At 40.0% G+C, this 14,407-nt stretch overlaps 1 protein-coding gene across 2 annotated transcripts in view; it reads left to right on the top strand.

The window, feature by feature from the left end:
• The window catches only part of KIAA2012 (KIAA2012 ortholog), a 324,198-nt gene that overhangs the window by 26,065 nt on the left and 283,726 nt on the right, over nt 1-14,407 (top strand). For both annotated transcript variants that reach the window (XM_069226046.1, XM_069226047.1), the window contains exon 2: nt 822-1,097. In XM_069226046.1, coding sequence (XP_069082147.1) covers nt 822-1,097 — 276 coding nt within the window. The remainder of the gene's footprint in view (nt 1-821; nt 1,098-14,407) is intronic.

Genomic DNA, 14,407 nt, shown 5'->3' with positions numbered 1-14,407 from the left:
AGGATGTGTGTAATGTTGCCAGGGTTGTTTTTGCCAGTGTGCTGCATGTAGAATGCGGGGTTCTGTCTGAGAGATGAGGGGGGGGCATGAGGACTGACTGTGTTGTGTGTGATGTGTTACACGTGTTAGTAGCTATCGGGGGGAGCTATTGCAGGGGTTCTTTCATTTGACCTATTTCAGGTGCTAAAAGGACCATATAGGAAGTTACTCTTGCCTTCTTGTAGCTTTGTGTCTGGCACACTGGAGAGGTTGCCTTGGCAGATTGAAACACTCGCTGGCAAAGCCAACAGGTCTGCATCGACTGCCAACTTTCAACCTTGCCAATATTTGTGAATTTTTTTGTAAAGCTACAAGGGGACTTGTGTGTGGATGTAGAAAGGAATACATTTGCGGATGTGGGCTGACTCTGGCTCAATGCTGTAAGCTGTGCTGGGTGATACAAAATGTGAATGGCACACTGACAGACCAATGATGAGAACTAGCTGAAAGCTCCTATATGTGTATATATAAACTTTACTAAAATCTAAAGATCTTGGCTAACACCAAACTTAAAAAGATTGTGAACTCTCAGAAACATTGCCAGTGCCTCTCTTAGTTCTTAGTGCACTCCAGGAGTTTAATTTCTTATATCCAAAGAATTTACAGAAAGACACCACCAACGCTTTTCAACCTCTCGGTCTTGTTCAAAGTTTACAAATATATATATATGGTTTCCCAACTGACTCACTAGGGATAACAAACGGTAGGAAGAAGCATGCAGAAGAGAAAAATGCGGAATGCATGATAAAGCTGTTAACTCAGGCTTTCTTTCCTCCCTCTAGGATTATTTTAACTGGAAGACTCGAGAAGGATTGGTTCATGTCAGCCATGAGACTGTTCTCGAGCAGGGTTCTTGGCGTCACTCTCTTCATAAGACCTACACTACCAGAAGGGGGGCTTTGGTTCTCTATGCAGAAGACCTGGCCCTGCCGTCATGGAAGATAGCAGGAGGACGGAAGAGCCGGCATTGGCGAGGACCCAGAAAGAAAAAGTTTGAGATTGAACTGCGTACGCTTCGAGACCTGGCAGGAGCCATCTTATCCTATGGGCGAAAGCAGGTGAGTCTGTTCAGATTTAATATTTTTGTTGGTATCATGATCTTGCTCCATTGTATGTTTCCAGGCAAAAAGTTTAATGTACAGTGTATTAAGAAAAACATACTTTAAAACATCACAAGGAAAACCATGAGACTCTGCAATTGGGCAGGGTGACTGGATTTTGAAAATCAGAAACCAGGGCTCACACAAACATAGAAGTAGGAGTAGGACTTCAAAATTTACTTCACCAAGAGTCACAGAATGACTTAATTGACAGTGCTCACCAACATAGAAAACAATATACGTGGAGGCACTAGTTCTGCAAAGAAACTGATGAAAATTTGCCCCTTTCTGTCCAGAAAAATCCTCTACGAAAATATGCAAACGTGCTAGATTTACTAAAATTTGCCAACAAAACTGCAGAAAAAACTGGACTGTCCCAACAAAATAGGGAATGTCTGACCACCCTACTATAGGGTCTTTAACAAACTTTTGATGTGTAATTTGCTCTCGGCTGTGAAAGGCCACCACCCTGGTGCCTCTATTTTAATAGCCATGGCATTTTAACAAATAAAGAGTAAAAGCCACATGTGCTAAGTATTTAATTATAAGAAATATTTTGAAAATGAGTTAAAAGGAGAGGAAAAGAAATAGAAAGAGAAGTAAAAGAAGAGGAAGGAAAAAGAGACAAAGAAGGCTTATATGATGCAATTAGAGATGAAAAATAAAACCTCCTGAAACAGTGTAGGAACATATTATATAGTAAGTGAAAAAGGGCAAGGAAAAAGCTCAGGCAATAAGTAAAACAATATATCATAAACAGTGTATGAAAACAAACATTTAAGTATTGTTTCTTGTGATTGAAGTCAGAAATCTAGTTAGTGGTTCTCATAGTTCATCTTGTATAGCCGATACAGATGTATCATTTAGGTTATAGTGATCCAAGCAATGGTTATGAGAAACCAAATTCCACCAATGTTGAGTGATATTGTCTGGTGATTTCCTGTTGGAAGTGATCACCTGAAAACCAGTCACAGTGACTACATCTACTAGTTTGCGAGTCATTGTCTTAAGAGACCACAAATTACTCAAAACACATAAAAACAAAACATTCATAGAGAACGGAGCGTGAACGCTAATTATATCTCCTATCTTGGACCATACAACCTCCCAAAAATGAGATGGCTTGGGTCATAAAAAGAACATATGACTGTGGGTACTGGGATTAATGTCACAACACAAGCAGGTGTCTGTATTGGTCAGTTTTAGTTTGAAAAGATGTGCTGGAGTATGAGAAAGTCTACTGTAGAAGAAATATAACATTTGAGTAACATTGGCAGGATAGGCAGTGGAGTCAGTCTTGTACCATATTCTCTGCCATTAGGATATAGGCCAGCTGAAATGTAAATCAGATTCCCATAACAGGTCTGTTGTGGATTTAGGTCTTTCTGTGGGGGGTGTTGTTAATGTTTTATATTTTAATGTTGCTATTGAGGAATTGGTAATGGACCTAGGAGGCGAATGTGTGTTATGCCCTTGAATGGGAAAAGGTATTAGTGTAGCTAATTTATCAATGAGCAGAAGTTCTAAAATATAATATTGTTTGAAACATTAGGTAGAAAGGTAAAGAAAGAGGAGTTAGTATTAAATGGGATAATTTCATTGCTAGGAAGGATTAATTGAGAGAGTGTAAAAATAAACGTGTTCAGTCAATATCGCCAGAACAATGGTTTCTCATTTCTCAAGAGCTGTTTGGTGTACCAAATGAGATTCTGGAAAAATTGTTCTTTTAAGGGGAGCTGTGCTACTAGATAAGGCTTAAAAAGAGAACATGAATATGAAACCACTGAGGGTATCCAATATTTAGGGGGTGGGACATATGTAAGATTTGAATTTGAGAGAAAGGCAAAATCAAAGCAGGTTCCAGTTGAAACCATAATTTAGATTGAGAGTCCAAGGGCCCTGAAAAAAACCTTGACTTTGCTTAGTACCAAAAGCTTTATGATAAAAGGAAAAATTAGGGAAATTGACACCTCATCAATGTATGGGTAATTTCAAGTGATGTTAAGATATGCGAGATGGTTTCCCATTCCAAATATTTTTTTTTATCAATAGCTATGAAAGGTTTCCCAGGTATTTTAATAGGAAGTGTCATAAGAAAGGAGTTAATGATTAGGAGTATCATCATTTTAATTGTATCAATGCAACCCCACAAGACAGAAATAAAGGTTACCAACGCTGCGTCAATTTTGTGATTTTAGAAAGAAGAACGTCCATATTACAATTAAGTGTGTCTCTAAGGTTGATGCGATAAAAGATCACTAGGCATTTGATGATGTCAGGCTTCCAGGATAGGACCATACCAATAAAGTTTTTTTTTAGACAAGATTATTTAAGGGCATCACTTCAGATTTTTCTATATTGCATTTTTAACTAGACACCTCTGAATATTCACAAAGCACTTCAAAGGAAAATGGAAGGGAAGATTCTGGTTTGGAGATATAAAGTGAAATATTATCCACATATGCTGTGCATTTAATGTGAATGCCATTGAGTTGAAACCCGAAAAGGCATCAGAGTGTTTCAGTCTAACAGGAAGGGTTCAAGATGAACAGCAAAGGTAATAAGGGGCAGCCCTGCCTCGTATCTGTATTTATAGAGAAGTATGGGGATTGTATGCCATTGACTAGTACAGTGGGATGAAGTGACGAGTATAGTAGACAAATAAGTTGAAGAAATCATGATCCAAACCCATGCCTACGGAGGGCATGCATTAAGAATTGGCAGTTGACTCTGTCAAATGCCTTTTTGCATCCAGTTGTGTTGCCCCTAAAAAATATTGAGATAAACATGTGAGTTGTCTACTATTTTCCTATTTTTTACAAAGCCAGACTGTTCAGTATTGACTAGATCAGGAATGAGATCATTTAGTCTGCGGGCCAATGCTAGCTTCTGTAAAGGACCCAGAAGATTTATTCATTGATAGAAAATGATTAATTACCTTAAATAATTTGGGAATCAATAACGACGACAAATGAAGGTAAAACTCAACAGTGAATGCATCTCATAAGGGTGCTTTACCAATGGGGAGATGTTTGACTGCTGAGAAAAGTTCTTTGAATTGTAATGGGGACTCAAGAGAGGCCACATCAATAGGTGAAGATTTATACATTATGGGATAAGAGAAAAAGGACTTAAGGGATTCCTCAGAAGGAATATGTTCAGAGGTATAAAGAGCTTGATAATATTCACCAAAGCAACCAACAATATCCGAATCTTGAAAAAGATTGTTGTCAGATTGGTTGGTGATTGATTTAATTGAGGTTTTTTCTTTCCTATGTCTTAAACAATTAGCTAACAAAGAGACTGCTTCTGTTTCTATCTCCATAATATCTAGCATTGATTTTGAGGAGACTAACACATGCTTTCTCCATAGTAGATTGGTTAAACTGGATTTTAGCTGCAACTATTGCATCTAAACCAGGTTTGGTGTTTTTAGATGTGAGATATTTGTGCTCTAACCTTTTGATCTCAGTTAAGATTGATGCAGATTATTTTTCCAAAGCTTTTCATTTGTTGGAAACTTACCTGATGATAAAGCCTCTGGAAGCAGCTTTGAAAGCATCCCATTCAAAGTGGAAAGACGTCTTCCTACATCCTTATTGTGAAAATAACCCTGAACAAATGCCTTGTAGAAGGAAAGGAAAAACTTGTCGGAAAGCTGGTGATAATTGAAAGTCCAGTGAGATTTGGCAGAGATGTTCAGGGGAACAACTAGATCAATACATACAGGGGAGTGATCTGAAATCAAAACTGAGCCAATCACTGAATGTCCAAGGTGCTGGGTTAGATTTGTACTAAGGAAATCTTAATCAATTTGTTCTACAGTCCACACAACAGAATTCTTTGTTTGTAAGATGATAAACCTCACCTCTATGGAGAAGAGTGCAACCTCAGAGAAATCGAACGTACTTTGAGGATGAGATATTCAGCCTTTCACTGTAATTAATTTGGCTCTGTGACTTTGCCCAGAGGAAACGGGTAAAATAACATTGTGCACTATAAAGGCATGTGGTTTGTCAAAGAAAAGTATGAGGTATAAAAATGCCAACTCCTCCTGGCCATTTAAACATAGCAAGCCTTATTTTGAATTAAGCTTGTTAACATTGTAGGAAAACAGAAGGTATGTTCAGTAGAAAACGCAGATACCACCTGATTCTGATAAAGAAGTGCCTCTGGTCATTGCAAAGCTGAATGGAAATCCTGTCAGGAGAATTCAAAATAGCGGCTCCTCCCGACCCGTGCAGCGCTGCATTAAATTCCTATTCACCCGATGCATGCTAAAAGTCAATAAACAGTTAAAGTATGGGCATAACAGTTTATTTATTTATTTAATTACACATTTTTATAGAACACACAAGCACAGTTAAGGTGTGCTGGCTCTGGAAAACCTAGTAGCAGATGATAGCCAATTTATACTGCAAGAGCCAGACCTTTAAGACTTTCCAGAACTTGAGGTTGTTGCTCGTTGCAAGAGTATGCAGTGGCAGAGAGGTGAATGCTTGAGATGAGAAAGAATGGCCTCCATGACAGCTTCTTTGCATTTAGGCACAGTTAAAGTGCATTAGGCAAAGCAAAGCACCCTATGTGGCTGGTAAATCTGAAAAAGATGAGATAGTGGTCTTTCTCCCACAGTGTATAGTTTTTTTTAATGATGCATCCATTCGGTTATAAAGGATGCTTCTTTGTTTTTTCAATAGATAGCCAATGCAACATTTTCTAATGGTGGGAGATCCCAGTTGGTAAAGGTAACGGTGTTTTGAACAATTTAGAGATGATGTGTGAGATATTTGGAGAGAGAGTTGCTTGTATAACCGTTAAGATTCCATTGTGCTAAAAAAATAAACAATGACTCTGACACGCAGGAAGTTTTCTACCTTGTGTGAACCCTTTGATTGATTTCCCTGCAAGGGAACTCTCTGCCTCACACAGTTGTCCTGTGCAGAGACTTTCAGCAAAGTTCGCCCTTTCCTACATAGGGCAGAACAGCCATTACTATGACCTTACAACCAAATGCTGGGTGGGTATTCTGGAGCAGGAAGAGGCCATCAAAAGCCCTGCAGTTCCACACCTCTAAAAGGTGCATTAAAGTCACAGGTTTGGGTGCTGGGGTTTGTGCCATTGTTTGGCAGATGCCCCGCATCAGCCAAACTCAAAATGAGCACAATTAGTTTCTAACCATAGTTTTCTTTAACATACACTTCCTCATCCATCACACTACTAAGTGCTGCATCCCACAACACCAGAACACCACACCTCAGTGATCATAATGCACAGCACGGAAACCCTTTCCACAGAGGGTCAAAACAAAGACCACACACTTCCAACCACACACTCTACATGGTGGAGCGTGGTACCCAAGTATGCAAGTGCTTCAGCACTCCACATAGGGGTAGTAAGAGCAATATAAATGTTGCAGTACAGTACAATACAATACATATTTTCCGGTGAACTTATTTTAGTTTTGTAATCGCCTATTTTATGAAGACCTGCAGGGCACAAACTTTGGCAACAGTTACTGTGCACGGGATATGGTTTTTGGCGACACCCTGCACTCAATATCATGGTATTTGTTTCTGAAGGAGAGCATTACACAACCATATATTTGTTGAAGACTACTTTATGTAGCTGGATAGTTGATGAAGAGCACATTATGCAGCAACCTCTCTTACTGGGGGCATTGTTCTGCCAGACTTCTGTATAGAAGTCATTATGCAACCAGGTGCCTAGGAGGTATGAACCAAATATATCATAACTAGACTATTGACTGACAGAAATATTGTTTACTAAATATTGTTTACAGAAATATCACCCCAGTGAGACAATATTTTTCTAAGCGGTATTTAGGACACAGTATTTCTGTCAGAGGATATTTTTTGCTGATTATATTCTGTATGTTTGCGAAAAAGAATGTGATGCAGGGAGGTATTTAGTACAGTATACAGAATAGAAACAAAGATATTGATGAGCCAGGCAGTTAGCACAGAGAAAAGTATGCACCCAAATTTTAGATCAGGAAGATATTAAGCTGGTAGGCTCTTGACAGGAAGGACATTTTGCAGCACATATTTAATAAGTAGGGCAGATCATCTTCAGCGAGAAGGCCTTCGGCAGCTAGACATTATGTAAGAGCACTCAAATATATAGGTCTTTAATAGAGGACATTATGTAGGCAAGCATTGAGTGTGGAAACCACAAAAGAACCAGATGTTTGGAAAGTCCCCAGAATGTCTAGTTAGTGTAATGAGGACTATATGCAGCAAAATATTTGATTTGTAGCATAATACAGCGTGGCATTTAATAAGAAGCAGATATGCAGCAAGAGATTTCCCAGTACATTATGTATCCAGAACCCAAATGTACTAAATTTTGAATCGCAAATAGCAGTTGCAATTTACAACTTGTCTTTTAGGGCTTGATGTACAAAGCAAGGTGAATTTTGCTGTTTGCAAACACAAAATGGCCTTGTACAATGTGCCATCCCTATTTTGCGATTCACTATCTTGTTACCGACTCACAAATTAGGGATTGTGACTCACAATTAGGAAGGGGTGTCCCCAGGGCATCCCATCCTAACTGAGACTCGCAGGCCCATATATGATTGTTCTGTGACCATGAATGCAGTCGCAAAACAATGGCAGTTAACACCAGTTACAAATTGGTTCTGACCTATTCGCTCCCACGGACTACTGCCTACTCTGAAAAAATGAAAAGAAACCTTTTCATTTTTATTTTTTAAATGCATCCCATTTTTAAGGAAGTGGGCTGCATTTTTTTAAACTGTTTTATGAAGAAGCACACACAGACATGACTCCAGCAAGCCACCATCCCCGGGAGTGCCGCCATTTCCAAATGGGTTGCAAATTGCAATATTCCTCATGAATATTAATGAGGCAGGTCCTTTGAAACCCATTTGGGAATCGCTAACAGTGTCTCAGACACTGTTGTTCATTACAGATTCGCACTCGCAATTTGCAACTCCCAAAAAAATACAAATTGCGTGTCGCAATCTGCAATGGTCGTACATCGGGCCTCTAATGAACAAAAATGTATTTTGCAAACAGAGCTTTGCACCAATTGGTCGGATCACAAAATAAGAACTTGGGGTGTGCCGCAGTCTGACCTACCAATTCATTTTCATTAGGTAGGTCAGAAATTGTGATTCACTTTAATTGGTGAAAATAATAGGGAACGTGGCCTGCGAGGGTCATCTGACCACCATGCCTGTGATTGATTTTGAATAAAGTATAAAGTAAATGTTTTTTAAAGCATTCCGCTTTCCTCAAAAGAAATGACTCTACATAAAAAAAAAAAAGTTTTGTTTTTTTAAAAGTTACTGTTACTGTGAGAGTTGCCAGTGGTTCTCTGTAACTCTGCCTACTCCCCCTTATAGGTTTACCTTATTTCTCCAAAGAGGACCCCTTCCATAGGTTACCACTCCAACTTAGGAATCAGTACATTTTTGATGGTTTGTGACTGGAAATCTGGTCGCAAACCATTGATGTAATTGGTACTGAATCGCTGTTTGGAAAGGATGACCAAAATACTCCCCTTCCACATAGCATTTCGTAAACTACTTCTAAACTCACTTTCACAGTTGGTAAAGCTATACATACTCACTAAATGAGTTAAGTACATATGGAAAAAAATGAGTGGTCACAAACAACAAATTTAGCACTTATGACCGGTGGGCGGTTAAGTGTGGGGTTCTAAGACAGAATTCTTTCCAGGAGTTTGGCAGAATTTCTTTCAGTAGTTTGAGCTGGTAGTAATAGGACTGGGCTGCTGCTGTCTGTCTGGGTCTTGAGGCTATGATAGGTATACAAGGGCATGGCTAGGTTTTTGACTTTGGTTTTTATGGGGACCTGTTCACTGATGTTTCTAGTGGGCTGGCATACATTTGGCAAGGAAGATTATAATCTGGTATTTAATTACCCTCAGATGCCAGCTTCAAGCACATTGAAGAAAACAAAGTGCCTTGACATGTTTTCTGTTTCTGGAATGTGCAGGTTTAGGAAATGTGAGTTTTCTGTGCAGTCACCCTAGTATTCCACCTTTTGCTGGACCCTATATTTTTGCTTGTAGCACTTTGCACACTTTACTCTTCTAACAAGTGATAAAGTGCTTGTGCAACTCCTTTCAACATGGTAAAATTGCAATACTACTAATTGAGATATTTAACTCACATGTAAGTCCCTAGTGCATTGTACAAAGGGCACCAGGGTCTGTAAGTTAACTGTCACAAGTGGACTGCAGCACTCATTGTGCCATCCTCTACATTTACAATGTAAACCTTACTGATACCCTACTCTGTAGCCTGGCTGTGAAGTTGTAAACTGCAAATTCAACCTTTCAAAATAATCCCTTTTGACAGGGTTAAACCTTTCTTTTAAGTATTTATGTCACCATTAAATAGTCCATATTGTCCATAAGGCATGGTGGGTGGTAGTTAAACGTAGGCTGACTGTCCCAGACGAAAACATGGGGATGCAATATTAAATACTCATACTACTGTGTCCTACCTCAATCATATTCAAAAGAAATACACATGTTCATGAGAGAAGGCACAACTCTGTCTCGGCTGACCTGTCTATCTGCTGTTTCCTGCAGGGGAACTCCTACTCCCTTTAAATATCATTCCACCTCTAGGGGGTGGGGGAAGGGTGTGAAGGGGAAGGATCAACAGAAGTAGTTTGAAGTGGTATAGAAAGAATGACCACTTGACTCCAGGTCACCATGGACACAGTCTCCAGTCCTGAACATTTTACCTCATTCTACCTACAAATCATTGTTTTCATATGTGTTAGTCTAATTAGATGGCATCAAAAGAGGACTGCAACACCCAGAATGCATTAGGCTCTTAAACAAAAGTCTAGAACTGGAAACTGTGTTCATAAAAACCTGGATGTGTTCCCCCTAAGCAAGCATCTCTGTCTTTATTCACAAACCAAGCAATAATGTTTTTATATGTTCCCTTGTTTAATGATTTGTGTATTTTGTGCTAAATCACCAACCACTTTACAATACCTCAGGCACTCTATTGTCTATTGTGTTACTAGCAGAACGGATTGTGGTTCTGTTGTGACTTAGAAAAGCCAGAAGTAGATTATTACAGGAACCTCTCTCTAATAGCCCTCGGCTGCTACCCTTGGAATAATGTGTCTTCCAGGAAAAACCACTTTGAGCAGTTCAGTTTCCAAGAGTTCAGACCTTAGCCTCAATTTCATGATGTTCCAGATTACAGGGTCTTGACCACCCAACAACCTACCTCAGTGTTTTTCATTCTTCCCCAGGGCCGGCTGTAGGGCGGTGGGACTGGTGCTTACTTTGAGAGGGGGCGTCGTGTTTGCAAGTATATTATAGTTTCAAAACCCCCTGCTGCAACGTTTCTTTCCTCCAGCAGTTTTCAGGCAACAATAAGTATGTCAAGATAACTCTGGTGATTAATGTTCTGCCTGCAGGTAGTTCGGGGCTTTCTCTAGTGTACGTTTTGAGGCAGCACAGGGGGTTAATATGCCCCCTGCAAAGAGCATGTACCATGCGGATCACAAAGTGCATATCACCCGAATGGGTCAGTGGGTTACAGCTTTTGTCACTTGCAGTTTATAAGTTAAAATCCTAATGTAGAACAGTAAGCTATTAACTGCCATCAAAGAACTGAATGCATTTCTCAAGGTATAGATTAGAGTGTTATTATTTTGCCCCAGTCTTCATTATCCTAATGTTGCAAAAAGGGTTCATTTGGGTATAAATACATTTTTATTAAACCTCCAACTATGGTGTTACATGTTAAATTCCTAGTTTGTGCTTCTCCAGACTCAGAACTCTTAAACCTTATATCTTACCAGTCTGGATGACATGTGACTCCTACATCCTTTAGTGCTCTGTCTTATGTAACATTTCTTATACACTGATTTATACACTTATGATTGATTGTCTCTGTGTAATATGTGTGCAATGTAAGGTGCTCTGACACTCTACACTGAAATGAGTGGCGATACAAAACTAATTCATTTGAGAGAGAGTGGTTATGGAAACTTGAGGGACACTGTTAAAGTGTGGTAGTGAGGAAATCCGTGGTGGAAGTAGTCGTTGGGGGCCGCCAACAAACGTTGTCGCACAGGGCGCCCGCAGCGCTAAGGCCGGCCCTGTTCTTACCTCATTAGATCAAATGCAACCAAGCATGGCTTGCTAGATAGCATCTGAATGGGAGCAGTTCTCCTGGTTTTTGCGCTTGTGTGTCTTGCACAAAGTACAGAAGATTATGAATTAGATCTGCTACTCCACTGGAAACTAATGTAGTGCTTTCAGTGCTGCTGTGATGCACTTGCTTTTCCACAGGAGCAGTCACATTTTGACTGCCCTACTTCTTCAGTGTCTATAACGTCAGTCCTTCGGAGGGGGTTTCCGGGAGGAGTCTGTGGAGTACACTGTAGTAGTTTAGCACCAGGTCTTCTGCCAGTGCCTGGCATCTGAGTATGATCATCCCTGACTGGAAAGGTGAGTGCCAAAGCATGACCCCTTCATCATGGGGTTCCAGTCATCCTTTCCTAGAGACACATTTTGTGTGCCATATACACCATGCTTGCACACACAGTATGTGCAGCCTGTTTTCTAACAGCATTATTACTCTAGCTGGGCGTATAAACATTCACCTCTGCTGTCCATTACCTTCCTCGTCCGTTTGTAGTGTTCCAGTCCATGCAGGACTCCACCTCTGTGGGGTACACAATTCACTTATTCAAAAAAGTGTAATTATTGGCCCTGCCAATATGGTCGTTCAACCACATCCTGTCCTGTGAACCATTAAGGAGTGCCCAATCTTACACACACCCTGTTTGTGTTTCTGTAGTAGGCAAGATATCACCTCTACTAAGGTGAGTGTATTCTTACTCATACTATATTATTTTTATGCTGTTCTTAATAATTTTGATTCCCTCTAGCAGTCTTCCTGTTTCCTGTATTGCTTTTCGGGCAGTCAGGCTCCTTCGATGGCTGTTTTTATAGCCTGCAAGGATCCAGACTGCTTTAGTTAACAAGCATTTGCAATGCAATAGGTCTCCCATTTGCTTGAGTTAAAGCTATTGGTGTTGTAAATGCATGACTGGACTTTTCCACACTTTTGCCACATAAATTGGTCAACCCTGCCACATAAGTTGGTTTTCTCCACCACATAATTTGAGTGGCCCTGCATCTAACTAAAGCACTTCCATTTACTGCAGAGAGTCTTGGCCTAATGACCTTGAACATTTCTTAGATTGTTTTTAGTACTGTTTTCTTATAATTTATTTTTAATGTGGTTTATGTGTGAGGTACTGTTACTGAAATTTTCAGAGAAATGTTGTTTGTTTCATACAGCAGCCATAAAAAAGGATTTTTTAAGACCAAAAAGTACCTCACATGTGAGAAATGAAAGGGTGTCACAGAGGTTACTTGCAGTAATATTATTGAGCTGCTGCTGTGTTACGAGTATTTAAAACACACATCACTATCCCTGAACATTAGATGTAAACACATTAAGAATTTGCATGGGTGTGCCTGAGCATTGTCAGTGACTTGACCAAAGAGGGTGAGAAAGAGCTGGAACTGGATCATAAATTCAAATCTGTTACGGACAGGGGCCCTTAAAATACGTTTGGCCCAGGGGCCTCCAAAATCCTTAAGATGCCCCAGGGGACAACTAGGACAAAAGTATGATAAGTGTGGTTGCAGAAGTAGGGAAGTGGATTAGGCTGCCGTTGTCAGTAGCTATGACAGTATATCTTATGAAGATGGTTCTTCTCCTGAAAAGCATTCGCTAAAGAGTTTACGACAGACATGGCGCTTTACATGGAGCAAACTTGAGTCATGTTGGCTGACATCTCCTCTCTGCAGTTACTAAGAACAAGTTGGAACTAGAGGGGTGGCTTTTAATCAATGTGGCAAGTACTAATCTGTGTAAATACACTTTTCCATCCCACGCTTTTAGTGGTTGAAACATACTATTATATGGTAAACAGGGTGCAGGAGAAGGCTTAAGGGGCATTGGAAAGAGAGAGGAATGCGGATTTGTAGGTGTAGTAAGTGGTATAGAGCACATTACTTTGTGAAATGACCAACATTTTCAAGTCTTTCCAAACAGAGAGAGGGAGAGAGTGTGGATGCATTTTTGCCTGTGCGTAAAAATTCCTGGTGAAAACTGACAGATACCGTACCAGAACCACTGAAAGCACATTTCCATGCCACAAAGGATGACAGGGTGTACGCTTTAAAGTGACTTCAAGCTCAGAATCTATGTGAATTCTTGGTGCTGGACGACTTATGGCTTAAAATCTTCTCCAAAATCACTGCAGTTATTTTGCATTATTCTATAGCGTGAACTCGACCAGCAGGCATTGAAGCACTTTACAGGCGCACCAATTATATTACACAAGTGCACGTTCATTTTTTGGGGGACACGGGAGATTAAGTGAATTGCCTAGAATCATGGGATGGTGAACCAATGCCGATACTCGAACCTTGTTCGCCATTTACAAAGGAAGCAGCTTTTGACGCTACTCCACATTTGAGACATATGTTGATGGAGAAAGTTAATTACAGTGGAAACACTTTGGATAGCATGGACCAAAAAAAACAAGATTAAGTAAAGCATTTGAAATGTAATCAGGAAGAACATGGTTATGTTAACGCTTTTATACTTATGATATGCTGGCTGAAAAAAACCTGCAACATTTACGGTTCTCATGTGCATCAAGCAGGGAAAGGGTGCAGTACCACAGGCCGTCCCTAGGTTTCCCTTGGGACCTCTTTTTGGCTACATAAGGTACTGCACCCTGCAAACTTGAATTCCACACATCCCCAAAGACCTTGAGTAAAGCATGTGAAATGTAAGCAGGAGCAACATGGTTATGTTAGCTGAGAGCAAGAATGCTCTGCAAATGAAAAGGGAAGCTTCACCAAAAATGAGCAGGAAACCAAGAAAAAAAAAGCCCCCAAAGAACAGATAAACATGACAAAGCATAACTATACAGTAGTTAGTCCCTCTTCCCAAAGGGAAAAAGGAGGGACAAAGAGGCATGACTGACCACTAGCAAGCAAGGATTTTTAAATGACACTGAAACAAATGAAATGGCTTTAAGCCACAGACGTAAAGTATGCTAAAAGTATACAAGAGGCCGTACACTTACGCTCGCCCTAAAAATATAGGTTTTTGCGTGCTGCCAGGGCATTTATTGACATAGCAGTAAAGCAAATGCATTTAGTTGTTTATAAGCAGGTTTGCCTCCAGGATC

This window comes from Pleurodeles waltl, chromosome 3_1 (assembly GCF_031143425.1).
Source record: "Pleurodeles waltl isolate 20211129_DDA chromosome 3_1, aPleWal1.hap1.20221129, whole genome shotgun sequence".
NCBI classification, from domain to species: Eukaryota; Metazoa; Chordata; class Amphibia; order Caudata; family Salamandridae; genus Pleurodeles; species Pleurodeles waltl.
Note: the sequence above shows the minus strand (reverse complement) of the source record. Positions and strands in the feature narration are given on the sequence as shown.